Raw genomic sequence first — 16,590 nt, 5'->3', positions numbered from 1 at the left:
AAATAGACATAAAAATTGAAGGTTCGTGCACAATATGTCTAAATAGAAATACATATAAGTTTTATACTATCATAAGGAAGACGATCTACGCCCTGTTGAGAGCACAATTATGTCTGTTTGCGGCCAGTATGTCAGTTGGTAATTCTCCGCTCTCCAGTGAAGCCTACAGGAACAGAATAGTAATCTTAAACTTTTATATTTACTCGCTTAAGTCGCACTGCAAACAGCTATCAACATGTAATGAAAGAGGCATAAATTAACCACAAACATATAAAATATAAACGCAGAACATATAATTAACAACGCAAAATTTAAGTAGGTTCTATCAAGGACATTTCGGTAACAATAAAAATTTAAAGGTTAAATGTTGGAAAAAATATTAATCAGTTCAAACTAATCATGCAAATTAATTTCCAAGTCAGTTCGTACTCGTCTTCAGTACAAAAAACAACACCGGAAGAATGTGGCAGTTTAACAGTAAAAGCACGATATCGAGTGATTAGGAAATGAACTAGTGCCATTATTATTATTTAATTAAAGATAGTTTACAATTCATTTGTAAGCATACGACCATATCAGCACCAAACACCATTTCCGTGCATGAGGTCTAATGTTGTGTGTACGCACAAAAGTGCAACCTGTAATCGAGCTTTAAGAATAACCAACACGGTGACTCATAGAGATAAGAAAACGAGTAGTGCGCTTCAATAAAACTCAGTAGCGTAAGCTTGAGCATGAATTGACGGTTACATATACGACACACACAAACACACACACACACACACAAACACACACACACACACACACACTGTTACGTTTTGGCCGAGCAGGGCTCCGAGCCGAGACAGGAACACTACGCCGAACGAAGAACGACGTTACTTTATTCCGGCATAGCTGCTGCCGGTTGATACAACAAGCCACCACGGCGTGGCTGCGCTGGCCTTTTAACCAGCCTCGCCTTCACAAAGGGAGAGGGAAACACAACCCTCCTCACGAGCAGAACCATGCGCGACAGCACCTTATCTCACAGAAAGGCTCGGCGAGCTTCGGAACTTGTTGTAGGCAGACGCATGCGCGTGAGCGCAACAACGCACACAGACACACACACACACGCACACACACACACACATACACACACGCACACACACGCACACACACACACACTAACAAATAAATGATTGAACAAGAGGCATTGCTTACCTGGCTCACAATTATGGCTGTCGTCAGTATTCGTTACAGCAGTCCCAACATAAGCGATGCCCACCACTGTTGCGTAAGCGAAGAACATTTACCATATTCTCATCGGCGGTGCGGTTCCTTGCAGCGGCCAGTGCCACACAGCGCGCCAATATGTCGCTGCTCAACGGCGGCAGTGCTTCTTTTCAGCGGCTCGCGCACCTTTAGGGGTCTTTTTGGTAATTGTACAACGCGTCGCGAGCGACTCAGACGCACAACACGCTTGGTAAGCGCACACCACCAAATCGGAGAGTGTTTAAACGTGGTTAAAGCGATGAAACAAAGCCTGACACGACCGTTACAAAAAGACCGCACCAGCCATACTCTTCCCGGCATGCTTCTTGAGAGCTACACAATGCAGAGGAGATATGACTGCGCTGACGTTTGGCTGAAGCTGAAGCGCGTATCTACAGAGCGCAAATACAAACAATAATCAAGCTACAGTTCCGCCAAAGTGTCACATAACAGTATATCAAGATTCTAATATTCTATAGTTTAAAGGTGTGTTTAAAGATGTTGCTGTTCGCTTGTATTTGTATATTTTCTCTCTGCTATTTGGCCGGCCGCCATTGTGGCCTCATACCGTCAGTGCCCGTTCATCTCTCTACGTGACCTTACTGGTGCGGCTGTCGACCGCTGTCATGTGAATGTAGTGGCGTCATTCTCGCGTGTTACCGAGTGAGCAAAAGCGGTGCGTGTGTGGCGTTCTCTATAAGGAAAGCGATATTCGCTGCAGTTTAGGAACCACCTCCTATTATGCGCTAGAAAGGAAAGAAATAAAAGAAACGTGGAGGCGTATTACATTCTGTTGCAGGGGACAAAACATCTTTCTCTCCTACAGAATAGTTACTGGGCCTGCTCGACGCTTTCATTGCGTCGGTCGTTGAGCTTTTATAATATTCCAGCGTGTGCCCGCATGCACCCTTCGATGTGCGTCCTGCTGTCAAAGGGTTCATGCTTCAGGAGAAGATTACAAACGCGACTAAAGGGAGCGTTGATGCTCAAATAAAAAAATTATTGGGTACAAATGTATATTCAATCACCAGAATACATCTGCGTTTAGTTTTTCTGCAGGCAGCTTTTGTACCACAGCATAAGATGCCTGCAGTGGTAGCCGTAGGGTTGCCACCACACTGAACCGTAGTTACAATTATGCCACAGCATCGTTGGCCACAATCTTCTATGATGTATGTTTCATGTTTCTGTGGCTTGCTTTTACATTATACAGGCACGTACACGGTACATAAAATTGGTCACTGAATTGCTGCTGGTTGACTTGAGAATGGGCTCGTGCAAGATTTAAGCTTCTTTTTTTATAGTGCGAAAAAAAAAAAAACATTCCAACTGGCCAAATAACATCTTAATTTAGCCCAACCCGCCTCCATCCCGCGGCCGCACACCATGTTTTACACGTTAGTCCTTGCTGAAAATATCATATCAGGATCGCCAATGCCGCACAATATTCAGCAAACTTCCAATCCATACAATAGGTGCCCTGAGCCATGGATCACAACTTTGTATAAGTTACAATCTAAAGGTTACGAGACGTTTGACGTTGAAGTAACATCTAAAATAGCATACTTCGACACATGTAACTTCTAGCCACGACTGTAGTTAACAAAAACACAAATATCAAGTTGGCTTAGTGACCTCGTAACCTTTATGTTATAGGTTACTTGCAAATGAGGGTAAACTTAAACGTTACCATTCTAAGAGTGTAACATCGTTCACGTAGCAAGATTAAAGCCCTATCATGCGCCTTACACCAGGGGAGGGTAACTTACCCACCGGGATAGTTCTTCTACTACCGGGGGTGATGACACTGTCACGTAGTAGTAACGGCAAAGAACGCAGTACCACTACAGTGAATGATGAAACTAATTTTTCTTGACCGAACCTGTGGCCACAGAAAACAGGCTACACTAAAATCAAAACGATAGCGGTGAACATATTCGGCGATCGTCGAAACCTAATCCGTCGGCCAAGCGCGTCGCCTTTTATGCATGGGTCATCGAATGTTTCAAAATATTCGCTGGTGCCCGTGTGCCTTCCGTAACATTTTAGACAATTCGCATCGCACAAGCTTCGGTGACAACAGATATCAAATAGAACCACCGGTAACATTCGAGAAACTTCCGATACATGCAGGCGCGTCCTGCGATTTGTGATACCATTTGTTAGGCGGTAAAACGTGGTCACTCGAAGAAAATAAAGAAGTGCACGTGTCAATGCCCATTCTCAAAGATAATCGTCCCGATGCTGCAAACAGGAGAGCGAAAAACAAAAGGACACTTACTAAACAAAAGTAACTAAACAACAAAGAAAAAAGTTCAACGTAATGCAGCCCAAAAAAGGAAATTCCAGAGTTCAGCTATGCAAAGTGCCAAGGTTCGTAGGCGCTAGTCATCATCATCAGCAGCAGCAGCATCATCATCAGCCTGGCTACGCCCACTGCAGGGCAAAGGCCTCTCCAATACTTCTCCAACTACCCCAGTCACGTGCTAATGGTGGCCGTGTTGTCCCTGCAAACTTCTTTATATCATCCGCCCACCTAACTTTTGGCCGCCCCCTGTTACGCTTCCCTTCTCCTGGAATCCAGTCCGTAACCCTTAATGGCCATCGGTTATGTTCCCACCTCATTACATGCCCTGCCCACGCTTTTTCTTTTCTTTTTTGGCAGCGGCGGCAGCATCTGGAAACACGTCTGATTCTGTGTACACTGCTGTTGCAGGCTGTTGGAGTAGCCGCATTGGAGCCGCATCAGAGCCGTGCTGACTTCCACCGTACCTCAGCATCTTCGGATCTACTGCCTTCTTGCGGGCACTCTTATCGTCAGCGTTTCTCGGCGACGAATTCTGCTCGACCGTGCTCCGCTCCTGTCTTCGCGATTCTGACGGACTCTATTTGCGCAAGCGCAGTTCGACACATCGCATCCTGATATGAGGGGGCGTCTCCCAGTCGGCGGTCTTTTGGCAGCGGCGGCAGCATCTGGAAACACGTCTGATTCTGTGTACACTGCTGTTGCAGGTTAGTTATCCTTGACATTATTTTGTACTGCTGCTGTTTTCTCTTACTCAAGCTGTCGCTGCTGCCACTGCTGCCATTGCTGCTATAGAATGATACAACATGCTTAACCAGTAGTTGCTTTGCAGAACGTTCTAGCTCCTTGCTCTTTTTTCTTGTCTGTTTGTGCCTTTATTGCACTATGCCCGACACCTGCTTATCGTGCCACTTACCTGTAGAGGATGAAGGGTCTGTGAAATGTAGCAAGTGTTTACACATGTACCATTTCGGGAAGTGTGCTGGCCTGCTAGAAAAATCATACAAATCCAAATCGGAAACGGCAAAGAAGGCCTGGAAGTGCATGATATGTAAGAGCATGGGCCCTCGGGGTAGTCGCAGTGACGATGAAGTTGACGTACATTTAGTTCTTGCATCGATAAACGAGAAACTTGAGGGGTTGCCGTCTTTAATAGGAAAAGTAAATAGCATGGAACAGTCGGTTCAGTTTCTATCCCAGAAATTCGATGAATTTCAGGGAAAGATAACTAAGCAAGACACTGAAATCAAGGAGCTAAGGAAAAGGGTGACAGAACTGGAAGAAAGAGAAAAGGCACATGCATCTGCAGAATGCGGCCTTATACGACAGGTGAATGATCTTGAGTTCCGAAGTAGGCGACTGAACTTGGAAGTTCACGGAATCCCTGTTGTGGAGGGTGAAAACTTGATGAACTCTCTAAATGAAGTCGCTGATAAGCTTAGAGTACCTCAGCTTACAAATGCTGATATCGCATCCGTGCATCGGCTGCTCGCTAAGCAAGACAAGGTGCCAGGAATTATTATCCGCTTCACAAAGCAAGAGACCAGAGATGCGTGGCTAAAAAAGTACACCCTCACTGGCGACAACCCTCGAATTTTCTTTCAAGAAAATCTGACTCGACACAGCAGGGAGCTTCTACGGGCTACGAAAGAAGCGGCAAGGCAAAAGGGTTATAAGTTTGTTTGGCACGTCAATGGCAAGGTCCTTGTACGGAAGACCGAGGGAGCTCATGCAGTTCACATTAAGGATAAGGATGAACTTGCGGAGCTCTAAACAGCGGAGTTGGTTGCAATATCTGAGGGAAGTATGATGAAGTGGAGTTTTACTTACCAAATGATGTAAATGAAATTGTAGCAACGTTTACTACAACCTCCATAAAATGTATCCACCTAAATACGCGATCTGTGAGAGACAAAATATCGGGCTTGGAGGAGCTAATCACCGCATTTTCCTTTCAATTTTCCGTTATCATGCTAACCGAAACATGGAGCACTTCTGAAAGTGATATATTTAGGTTGCCTAATTATAATACTTACTATTTAAACAGGTCACACTCTCGAGGGGGTGGAGTAGCGTTGCTGATTGCAGATGACGTTGAATGTAAAATCCTTGATTCTTATAATGTGATTTCACCTGACTATGAAATATTGTCGCTATGCACTGGTACGCATATATTTTCTGTGTGCTATCGACCACCGACTGGTGATATACCGTCGTTTATAAAGTTCTACGATCAATTTCTTGCATATGTGGTTCAAAATCATAACTCCAAAACTTTAATAGCTGGCGGAGATTTCAACATTGACATGGGTTCGAATAGTCAGTCATCGAATTCTTTCAATATGGTTATATTATCGAACGGTTTTGTCAACTTAATCAACACGCCTACTAGGGTCACGCCTCAAGGCCAGTCAACTCTGGATTTATTTATCACTAATTCCTTACAGTCAAACATAAAATCCGGAGTCTTGTTCTATCAGTGACCATTTGCCGGTGTTTGTGTGTTCTGAAATAAGCGGATTAAGAGGAAAAAAGTTCCCACCATTGTCATACCAATTAATTGCAGACACAACTCTGAAATCTTTTTGTGATACCCTTTTGACAATAGATTGGGATGTGATAACTAACCTAACAGATGCCAATGAGGCTTACAATATTGACACGTGTATTTATATTTATCGGGCGACCAGGTTTTACCGCCGAACAAATCTTATCGCGCAGCGCGGGACGCGCTTGCATGTATCCGAAGTTTCTGGAAAGTTATCGATGCTTCTATCCGCGTGTCTGTTGTCGCCGAACCTTGTGTTATCAGATTTCATCGCGTGACATGAATGGTGTAGAACTTTGTGGAAGACACGCGGGTCCCATCAGGTAATCTGGAACATTCGACGACTGATCTATAAAAGCCGACGCGCTTGACCCGCTGATCAGTTTTTCCGACGATCGCCGACCGTGTTCGCCGCTATCGTTGTGCTATAAGTGTAGCCTGTTTTTGTGGGCACAGGTTCGCCCAATACAAGTTAGTTTTCTCGTTCACAGTATTGCTACTGTGTTATTGCTTCTTTCTTCACCGTCACTACCACGTGACATCTGGTGGAGGTGCTTTTCGTCCATGTACAGGACGCCCCCGACAAGCCGTGATCCCAGCCCAGACCGCGAACAGAACACCAACGTAATCCCGGACCACCGAGCAAGCCGCCGTCTTCAACAGCTGCCCCCGGAGCACGGACTTCTACCTGAGAAGACCAAGAAGATTGTGGCCAAGGCAACCGCAATGGCAGCCCCAGCGTCCCCCATCGTCCTGCAGCAGCCCAGGGAACCACCGACGTTCCGCGGTTCCACATTTGAGGACCCGGAAACCTGGCTGGAAACGTATGAGAGGGTCGCTACGTTTAACAACTGGGCAAGCGACGACAAGCTACGACATGTCTATTTCGCATTGGAGGACGCCGCCAAGACGTGGTTCGAGAATCGAGAAGCCACCTTGACGACGTGGGACCTCTTCCGAAGCGGCTTCCTGAAAACATTTCAAAGCGTCGTGCGAAAAGAACGAGCCCAAGCTCTACTGGAGACAAGAGCGCAGCTGCCGAATGAGACGATCGCGATTTTCACTGAGGAAATGAGCCGTCTGTTCCGCCACGCCGACCCAGAAATGTCCGAGGAGAAGAAAGTACGCCTACTGATGCGTGGCGTAAAGGAGGAACTTTTCGCCGGTATGGTAAGAAGTCCACCGAAGACCGTCGACGAGTTTCTTCGTGAGGCGACGAGCATCGAGAAGACACTGGAATTGCGGAACCGGCAATTTGACCGACGCACCAAGCCAACAAGCTACTCCGGAATTCAATCACTGGCCACGGACGATTTATGCGAGACCATCAGGGCCATCGTGCGCGAAGAACTGCGCAAGGTCTTGCCATCGTCGCAGCCTCAAGTGGCCTCGATCGCCGACGTCGTGAAAGAAGAGGTGCACCGATCGCTAGGAGTTCCTGAGGTGCAACCACAATTACCGCAGCCCCAGCCAGAAGCGATGACTTACGCCGCCATCGCACGCCGTCAAGCTCCCCCTCCGCGACAACGCCAGGTCCCTGTAACGCCGCAATTCCGTCGTCCACCGCCGCCGCCGCCAGCACGCCCACCCGTCGCCCAGCGCACCTACGCGAGAAAGACGGACATTTGGCGCGCCCCCGACCACCGCCCGCTCTGCTACCACTGCGGCGAAGCCGGGCACGTGTACCGCCGATGCCCATACCGCGACCTGGGATTGCGAGGCTTCGCCGTGAACGCACAGCGCCCGAGGGAAGGTGAACGCCCTCGTGACATCGCCGATTACCTCGCCGCTACTCAGTGGAGCCCTCGACGACCGTCCCGTTCGCCGTCACCAGGCCGCTACCTGTCGCCGCAGCACCGACCATACACCGGCCCAGCCCGGGGCCGCTCTGCGAGCCCATATCCGGAAAACTAAAAGCAGCAACCGATGGAGGTGCGGTTGCTGTTCGTCGAATTGACGAAGATCCTCCGCCGCCGACGAAGACGACGAAGAGACCATCTCGACGACATAATAACGACACGCCGCCGTCCCGACGAAGTCAGGAAGCCAAGACTACACCGACGAAAGATGACTTGACGACGCACCGTTCCAGCTTTAGTTCAACACGACGCAGCCGTGATCCGACGCCAAGACGTAACTGCAACGCCAGACAAAGAACCACCGAACTCGACGTGCTTCTCGACGGCCACGCAGTTACCGCCTTAGTGGACACAGGGGCCGATTACTCCGTAATGAGTGGACATATCGCCACCCAGTTAAAGAAAGTTAAGACCGCATGGGAAGGCCCTCAACTTCGTACCGCCGGAGGCCACCTGATTACGCCGACTGGAATCTGCACGGCAAGAATTACCATTCATGACCGGACTTACCCTGCCACCTTCGTTATCCTGCAACAGTGTTCACGAGACGTCATTCTCGGCATGGACTTCCTGAACCAACACGGCGCCATCATCGACCTGAAGTCGCAGTCAATAACGCTGTCGGAAGATCAAGCGATACCATCGGAGCGCCCTTGTAGCCACCACGCCTTGAGTGTGCTCGAAGATCAAGTGAGCATCCCGCCTCGCTCCAGCATCGTTATTTCGGTCGGCACCGAAACACCCACTGACGTAGAAGGCGTCATCGAAGGCGACCAACGTCTACTACTCGACCGTGAAATTTGCGTCGCAAGAGGGATCGCTCGACTGCACGGAGGAAACACGAGAGTGTTGCTGACAAACTTCAGCCAGGAGTTCAAGCACATCAACAAGGGCACGACGATCGCATTCATCGAGGAAATACAGGAAACCAGCGATGCCTTCGTCCTCTCGGATTCTGTTGCATCTACCCCGACGACCGTAGTTCCCGAGCCAGACTTCAACATAAATCCAAGTCTCCCCGTGATTAAGCAGCAACAGCTCAGAAGTCTGCTTCGACGATACAAAGACTGCTTTTCGACGTCATCAAGGATTCGACAAACACCAGTCGCAAAGCATCGCATAATCACCGAAGAGAGCGCTCGACCACTACGCCAGGGCCCTTACCGAGTTTCGACGCGAGAACGCGAAGCTATAAGACAACAAGTCGACGAAATGCTACGCGACGACATCATCCAGCCGTCGAAAAGCCCGTGGGCGTCTCCAGTTGTTTTAGTGAAGAAAAAGGACGGAACCCTACGTTTCTGCGTCGATTATCGTCGACTGAACAAAATCACGAAGAAAGACGTATACCCCCTCCCACGGATAGACGACGCATTAGATCGGCTCTGCAATGCTAAATACTTCTCATCGATGGACCTCAAGTCTGGCTACTGGCAAATAGAAGTCGATGAAAAGGATCGCGAAAAGACCGCCTTCATCACGCCAGACGGCCTCTATGAATTCAAGGTTATGCCGTTTGGACTGTGCTCGGCGCCTGCAACGTTCCAGCGTGTGATGGACACGGTTTTAGCAGGATTGAAGTGGCAGACCTGTCTTGTTTACTTGGATGACGTCGTCGTCTTCGCCGGAAATTTCGACGATCACCTTAAGCGGCTTGCGACAGTATTAGAGGCCATCAAGTCATCAGGGCTCACCCTGAAGCCGGAAAAGTGTCACTTCGCTTACGATGAGCTTCTATTCCTAGGCCATGTCATCAGCAAATCTGGAGTACGCCCCGACCCGCAGAAGACAGCTGCCATCGCAAAGTTCCCGCAGCCAATCGACAAGAAGGCAGTGCGCAGATTCCTTGGCATGTGTGCCTACTATAGGCGCTTCGTCAAGGACTTTTCACGCATCGCTGAGCCGCTGACGCAGCTAACTAAATGCGACGTCGAGTTCAAGTGGGAAACGCCGCAGGCCGAGGCATTTCAAGAACTCAAACGACGCATGCAGTCGCCGCCCGTACTTGCGCACTTCGACGAACACGCCGATACCGAAATCCACACTGACGCCAGTAGCCTAGGCCTCGGCGCCGTCCTGGTCCAGAGAAAAGATGGACATGAACACGTGATAGCTTACGCTAGCCGGTCGTTGTCAAAAGCGGAAGGCAATTATTCTACAACCGAAAAGGAATGCCTCGCCATCGTTTGGGCTACAGCGAAATTTCGCCCTTACCTATATGGCAGGCCATTCAAAGTCGTCAGCGACCATCACGCCTTGTGTTGGCTAGCGAATTTAAAGGATCCCTCAGGACGGCTGGCACGGTGGAGCCTCAGACTACAAGAATACGACATCACCGTAACATACAAGTCCGGACGAAAACACTCAGACGCCGATTGCCTATTCCGCGCCCCCATTGACCCGCCGCCGCAAGATGACGAGGATGACGACGCCTTCCTTGGAATAATAAGCGCGGAAGACTTCGCCGAACAACAACGAGCGGACCCGGAACTTAAAGGCCTCGTCGATTATTTGGAAGGGCACACCGACGTTGTCCCCAGGGCATTTAAGCGCAGATTATCTTCCTTCACGCTTCAAGACAGTCTACTCGTGAAGAAGAACTTCTCGCCAGTCCGCGCCAACTACCTTCTTGTTGTCCCGTCGGGACGTCGTCCAGAAGTATTGCATGCCCTACATGACGATCCGACCGCTGGACACCTCGGAGTTTCCCGGACACTATCAAGGATACAAGAAAAGTATTATTGGCCGCGCCTGACCGCCGACGTCGCCCGTTATGTCAGAACATGCCGAGACTGTCAGCGACGCAAGACACCGCCGACAAGGCCAGCCGGATTACTACAGCCAATCGAGCCTCCTTGCCGACCATTCCAGCAGATCGGGATGGACATGCTGGGACCCTTTCCGACGTCAATAACCGGAAATAAGTGGATCGTCGTGGCGACGGACTACCTCACCCGCTTCGCTGAAACAAAAGCACTGCCGAAAGGTAGCGCAGCCGAAGTGGCGAAATTTATCGAAAACATCCTGCTGCGACATGGCGCCCCAGAAGTCCTCATCACCGACCGAGGAACGGCCTTTACAGCGGAGCTCACCCAAGCCATTCTGAAATACAGTCAGACAAGGCACAGGAGGACAACGGCTTACCACCCGCAGACGAATGGTCTTACGGAGCGGCTGAACAAGACCCTCGCCGACATGCTAGCGATGTACGTCGACGTCAAACACAAGACCTGGGATGCCGTCCTGCCGTACGTAACATTCGCTTATAACACGGCGGTGCAAGAAACAACACAGATCACGCCGTTCAAGTTGGTTTACGGCAGGAACCCGACGACGACGCTCGACGCCATGCTGCCGCACGTAACGGACGAAGAGAATCTTGACGTCGCTACCTATCTCCAGCGCGCCGAAGAAGCCCGACAGCTCGCCCGCCTGCGAATCGGGAACCAGCAGAGGACCGACAGCCGACACTACAATCTCCGACGACGCTTCGTCGAGTACCAGCCCGGCGACCGTGTTTGGGTATGGACCCCTATACGCCGACGAGGACTGAGCGAGAAGCTTTTGCGTCGCTATTTTGGACCGTACAAGATCATCCGACGTATTGGTGCACTGGACTACGAGGTCGTGCCAGACGGCATTTCGCTGTCACAGCGGCGCCGCTCACGACCTGAAATTGTCCACGTTGTGCGGCTCAAGCCGTACCACCAGCGTTGACGAACTTTGGGACTTCGCGTAACTGACCTTTGGACTTTATTTCTTTTCGTTGTTTTGTTACTTATGTTTAATAAGCGTCCCTTTGTGTTTCGCTCTCTTTGTAGCATCGGGACGATGCTTTTTAAGAGGGGGGTATTGACACGTGTATTTATATTTATCGGGCGACCAGGTTTTACCGCCGAACAAATCTTATCGCGCAGCGCGGGACGCGCTTGCATGTATCCGAAGTTTCTGGAAAGTTATCGATGCTTCTATCCGCGTGTCTGTTGTCGCCGAACCTTGTGTTATCAGATTTCATCGCGTGACATGAATGGTGTAGAACTTTGTGCAAGACACGCGGGTCCCATCAGGTAATCTGGAACATTCGACGACTGATCTATAAAAGCCGACGCGCTTGACCCGCTGATCAGTTTTTCCGACGATCGCCGACCGTGTTCGCCGCTATCGTTGTGCTATAAGTGTAGCCTGTTTTTCTGGGCACAGGTTCGCCCAATACAAGTTAGTTTTCTCGTTCACAGTATTGCTACTGTGTTATTGCTTCTTTCTTCACCGTCACTACCACGTGACAATATGTTCATTGATATATTTTCCCGCCTATACCACCACAGCTTTCCTTCCAGGACACGTAGGAAAAGTAGAAAATCCCGGAAACCATGGATTACACCTGATTTACGCAATGAAATGAAAATCAGGGACAAGCTATACCAACATTTCCTCCACACGCGATCAACGGATGACCTTGCCATATTTAAAAAGTATCGAAACAAGTTAACTAAGAAGTTACGGCATGCGCGCACAGCATACTACTCATCTTTTCTGGACATCGAAAGCCATAAACACAGTCTACTGTGGGCGAGGTTGAACCGACTTTTGAATCGTAATGATTGCCACAAACCTTTATTGCAGTTACAAATTATTGGCCAAGAATTATCAGGTAATGAACTAGCTGATGCATTTAATATTTTTTTCACAGATACGGCTAGTACTCACGCTACAAACTGTCACGCTAGTAAATATATTTGCACTAACAACGAGAGCACAATATACCTTCAGCCCGTCACACCGAATGAAATCGTGTCAGTTATAAAAACCTTAAACAATAGCAGTAGTTGTGACATTGACGGTTTTCAAGTGTGCCCAATTAAACATGTAGCTAAAATCATTGCCCCAATACTCACCCATATTTTTAACATGTGTTTGGAGTCGGCAATTTTTCCGGTGAAGATGCAGTCTGCGAAAGTAACTGTTCTATATAAAAAAGGAGATCGTAATGATTTGGGAAACTACAGGCCGGTATCTATTTTGCCAATCTTTTCAAAGGTGCTTGAAAAAATTTTGCATTCGAGGATGACAAATTTTATTGAGAAACATAACCTTTTAACACAACACCAGTTTGGTTTTCGCAAGAAAAAGTCAGTCGAGTTAGCATTAGTACAGCAAAAAGAATACATATTAACAGAGTTTGAAAACAAAGCTATAGTTCTTGGTATTTTCGTAGACTTTTCTAAGGCCTTTGACTTAGTTGATCATAACATTTTATTGGAGAAATTAAACTATTATGGAATACGAGGACAGGCGCTATCTCTTGTCAAATCCTACTTATCTGAGAGAACACAAATTGTGAAAATCGACACCTTTACTTCTAAGGCTAGAGCTGTTCATTGTGGAGTGCCACAGGGAAGTATTTTAGGGCCTTTGCTTTTTAATATATATCTGAATAATATCGTCAATACTAACTCTCAGGCAAGGTTTTTATCTACGCGGATGATACGAGTATTTTCTTCACTGGTAATAATATTCAAGTTCTTATAGAACAATGCAACAATGCAATGAAATCCTTAGAGGAATGGTCGAGAGTGAATTTAATGAAGATAAATGCAAACAAAACAAAAGCAGTTATATACAGACCGAAAAACAAGCAAATACCTCCCCATCAAGACATTGTATTAAACTCAAACACTATTAAAATAGTCGAGACCTTCAAATGTCTGGGTGTCTTCTTTTCAGCGAACATGTCTTGGGACAATCACGTCAAACACGTTCTAAGCAAAGTAAGTACAATAACTGGTGTAGTAGGCCGTATGAGATACATTCTTCCCACGCGTATTAAACTCTTGCTGTACAATTCACTTTTCCAATCACATTTAAACTATTGCCAATTAGTATGGGGTAATACAACATCCACAAATCTAGAACATATTCACCTGTTACAAAAGAAGTATCTCCGCAACGCATATAACGCTTCCTACACAGCATCGACAATAACCTTCTTTAATAATTCTGGTGTGATCCCAGCTCACAATCTCTACAGATATCGTCTGAGTCATGTATATAAACTGGAAATCCATCGAAATATCAGCAACCTGCGTACTCTAGCTCAACTTCAGAGAAAATCTACAAATTACGCTACAAGACATTTTGAGGATTGGTTAGTACCAACACCACGTTCAAACTATGGGAAACAATGCCTTAAATACACAATACCAACACTGTTAAATTACTATAATTCCGTCCGATTTGATCTTTTCACGTCATCATCCAAGGAACTGAAACTGATGTATATGGTTTCGATGTAATATCGGGTAGCGTTATGTATCTGTGTTGTTCCATTCTTTTGTTGACATGAAAGTGTGAGTGAGTAACATGTAATTGCAGCTATGTACACGGCTACATATATGTATGTACGTGTATGTGCGCATATGTTATGCTGCCTCCCTGCAGAAACAGGGATTGTGGACACGTTAAGCTGTTGAAGGACAGCTTTTTATCTACAGTCCCTCCATCTGTAAATGTACAGGATGGCAAATAAATAATTTCATTTCATCTATTAGCGGCAGAAGAACAGCTTAAGTCTCACATGGACTATTTCAGGGCATGAGCGGTGTAGCTGTGATAGCGAAATGCCGTCTGGCGTTAGGCCATAGAGTTTAATGCAATAAATGCTAGATGGAACTCTGGCGCTAGTTTGATATTGGCTGATATTGAGACCATTAAGCCACGGACGCATGCATCGATAGGCGATTTGAAACGTTCTTATGAATTTATAGCGGGCATACCAGCATCTTGAGACGCTTGATACGTTTCGATTTGGCCACTCGACAAGCTCAATCGTTGCAATTAGTAGCGAATGTGCATGTTCGCAGCGTCTTCTGCTATAAAAGGGTATAGATTGCTCTGAAATTTACGACAATGAAGGCATATAAAGCGTAATGAACAGAGCCAGAAGAACGTCTGAATCCACGAGCGCGAAGATCAGAGAAATACATGCGCTTCCCGTCATCCACGTGGTGGGTCAACGACTACAGCACCACAGTTCCCTCTATACTCGCGGACAACTTTCTGTGGAAATGAAGAAAAGCTACGGAGGCAAAGCGCGCACAAGTGAGAGCGCTTCTGAAAGGAGTCCCGCGTTTTCATCATCGTTAGTTTAAGGTGCGGAAGAGAAGACATAAACACCATATCAGCAATATTGATTAGTAGAGTTTTTTGGCGCAAGGGCCAGATGTGGCCAAAGAGCGCCAAGTCGATGATCAGTGCTTCTCAATGATATGTGACTGTTAAATGCGAGGAGTAATAAAACACGGCTGTATAGTGGCCTAAAATATTCACTAAAATGTGCAAAACATGCATGTGGTGCAATGAAGATGTAAAAGGACCTAAAATTTATTCGCTCTAAAGTGCGTAAAATAAGAATATCTACATATTAAAATGACAGTGATTGATCGTTTCTCCGATGACAATAGATGTTCCACGAGATAGGGATGATCAGTAAAATATGTAGAATCTGTAGCACTAGTGCCTCAGCAAGGCCTTGAAAGCAAGGGCTGGGAGACACGTGCTCTAAATAATGGTTTCGTTGCAGCTACGACCTCTTGGTGGAGGCCGTGCTACAGGTAGCCTGGCCAAATCACTTGTAAGGTGTCCGTTTCAGTTAGGAAGTTTAATACTGATTGAAAAGTAAAAAGGGGTTCATTGTTGAGAAAGAATGCTGGGTGTAACGGTGTGTGTTGGAGATAAGCAGAGGGAAAGTGCTTTTTTCTTTCTGCCTCTATTTCTGTGCATTCTATAAGAACATGGATAACTGTAAGCCTCTTGCCACATTTGGTACATGTCGGAGGTTCGCTTCCCGTCAAAAGGTAGGAGTGAGTGGCGTAAGTATGTCCTATTCTTAACCTACAAAGAAGCACTTATTTATGTCTTGCTGTTCTTTCAGATATCCAGTTCCCTAATTTTGGTTTGATAAGGTGTAACTTATTCTCTACTGCATTATCCCATTGGTCCTGCCAGTGCTTCCTCAGTTTGTGGCGTAAGAATGGCTTAAGTTCTGTAGCTGCTATGGGTTTATTCACATCCGTTTCATTAAAGACGACTGACGTTGCACTTTCGTCAGCAGCTACATTACCTTTTATGCCCCTATGGCCAGGCACCCAACATATGACTATGTTTTGGTTGTATGTTAAGCCTAAGCATAGTTCTGTGTATAGATTATTAAAAATAGGGTTTTTATGTTTTCGAAAACTCATTAAAGCCCTTACTACGCTTAATGAATCTGTGAAGTTGATCGCCTATTCAGGTTTTTTTTTGTCTGATGTGCTTTACAGCTGAAAGTATTGCGTACGCTTCAGCCGTGTTGGGATTTAGAGTACCGGAGGTGGAAAAAAATGGTCCAAGAGCTGCATACGCGACACCTGCAGATGACTTGGAAGCATCTGTATAAAACTCGGCAAAGCAGTACTTCGCTTGCAGTTCGAAGAAGTGTGACCGTAAGTGTGCCTCTGGTGCATGTTTAGTTATTTCAACAAAAGAGATATCGCATTGCATGGTCTGCCATTCCCAAGGAGGTGGCAGGCGAGTGGGAGGCATAACAATATTTTCTGGGATATGGATGTCTGTTTCTTCTGCCATTGCTT

The 16,590-nt window shown here is 47.0% G+C and overlaps 1 protein-coding gene across 1 annotated transcript in view; it reads left to right on the top strand.

Annotated features, from left to right (window-relative positions):
• The first annotated feature begins 4,175 nt into the window (after positions 1 to 4,175).
• The window catches only part of LOC139048718 (uncharacterized), a 32,175-nt gene continuing 19,760 nt past the window's right edge, over positions 4,176 to 16,590 (top strand). The window contains exon 1 of the mRNA XM_070523230.1: positions 4,176 to 4,263. Coding sequence (XP_070379331.1) covers positions 4,176 to 4,263 — 88 coding nt within the window. The remainder of the gene's footprint in view (positions 4,264 to 16,590) is intronic.

Source organism: Dermacentor albipictus, chromosome 8 (assembly GCF_038994185.2).
Source record: "Dermacentor albipictus isolate Rhodes 1998 colony chromosome 8, USDA_Dalb.pri_finalv2, whole genome shotgun sequence".
Classification (NCBI taxonomy): domain Eukaryota; kingdom Metazoa; phylum Arthropoda; class Arachnida; order Ixodida; family Ixodidae; genus Dermacentor; species Dermacentor albipictus.
Note: the sequence above shows the minus strand (reverse complement) of the source record. Positions and strands in the feature narration are given on the sequence as shown.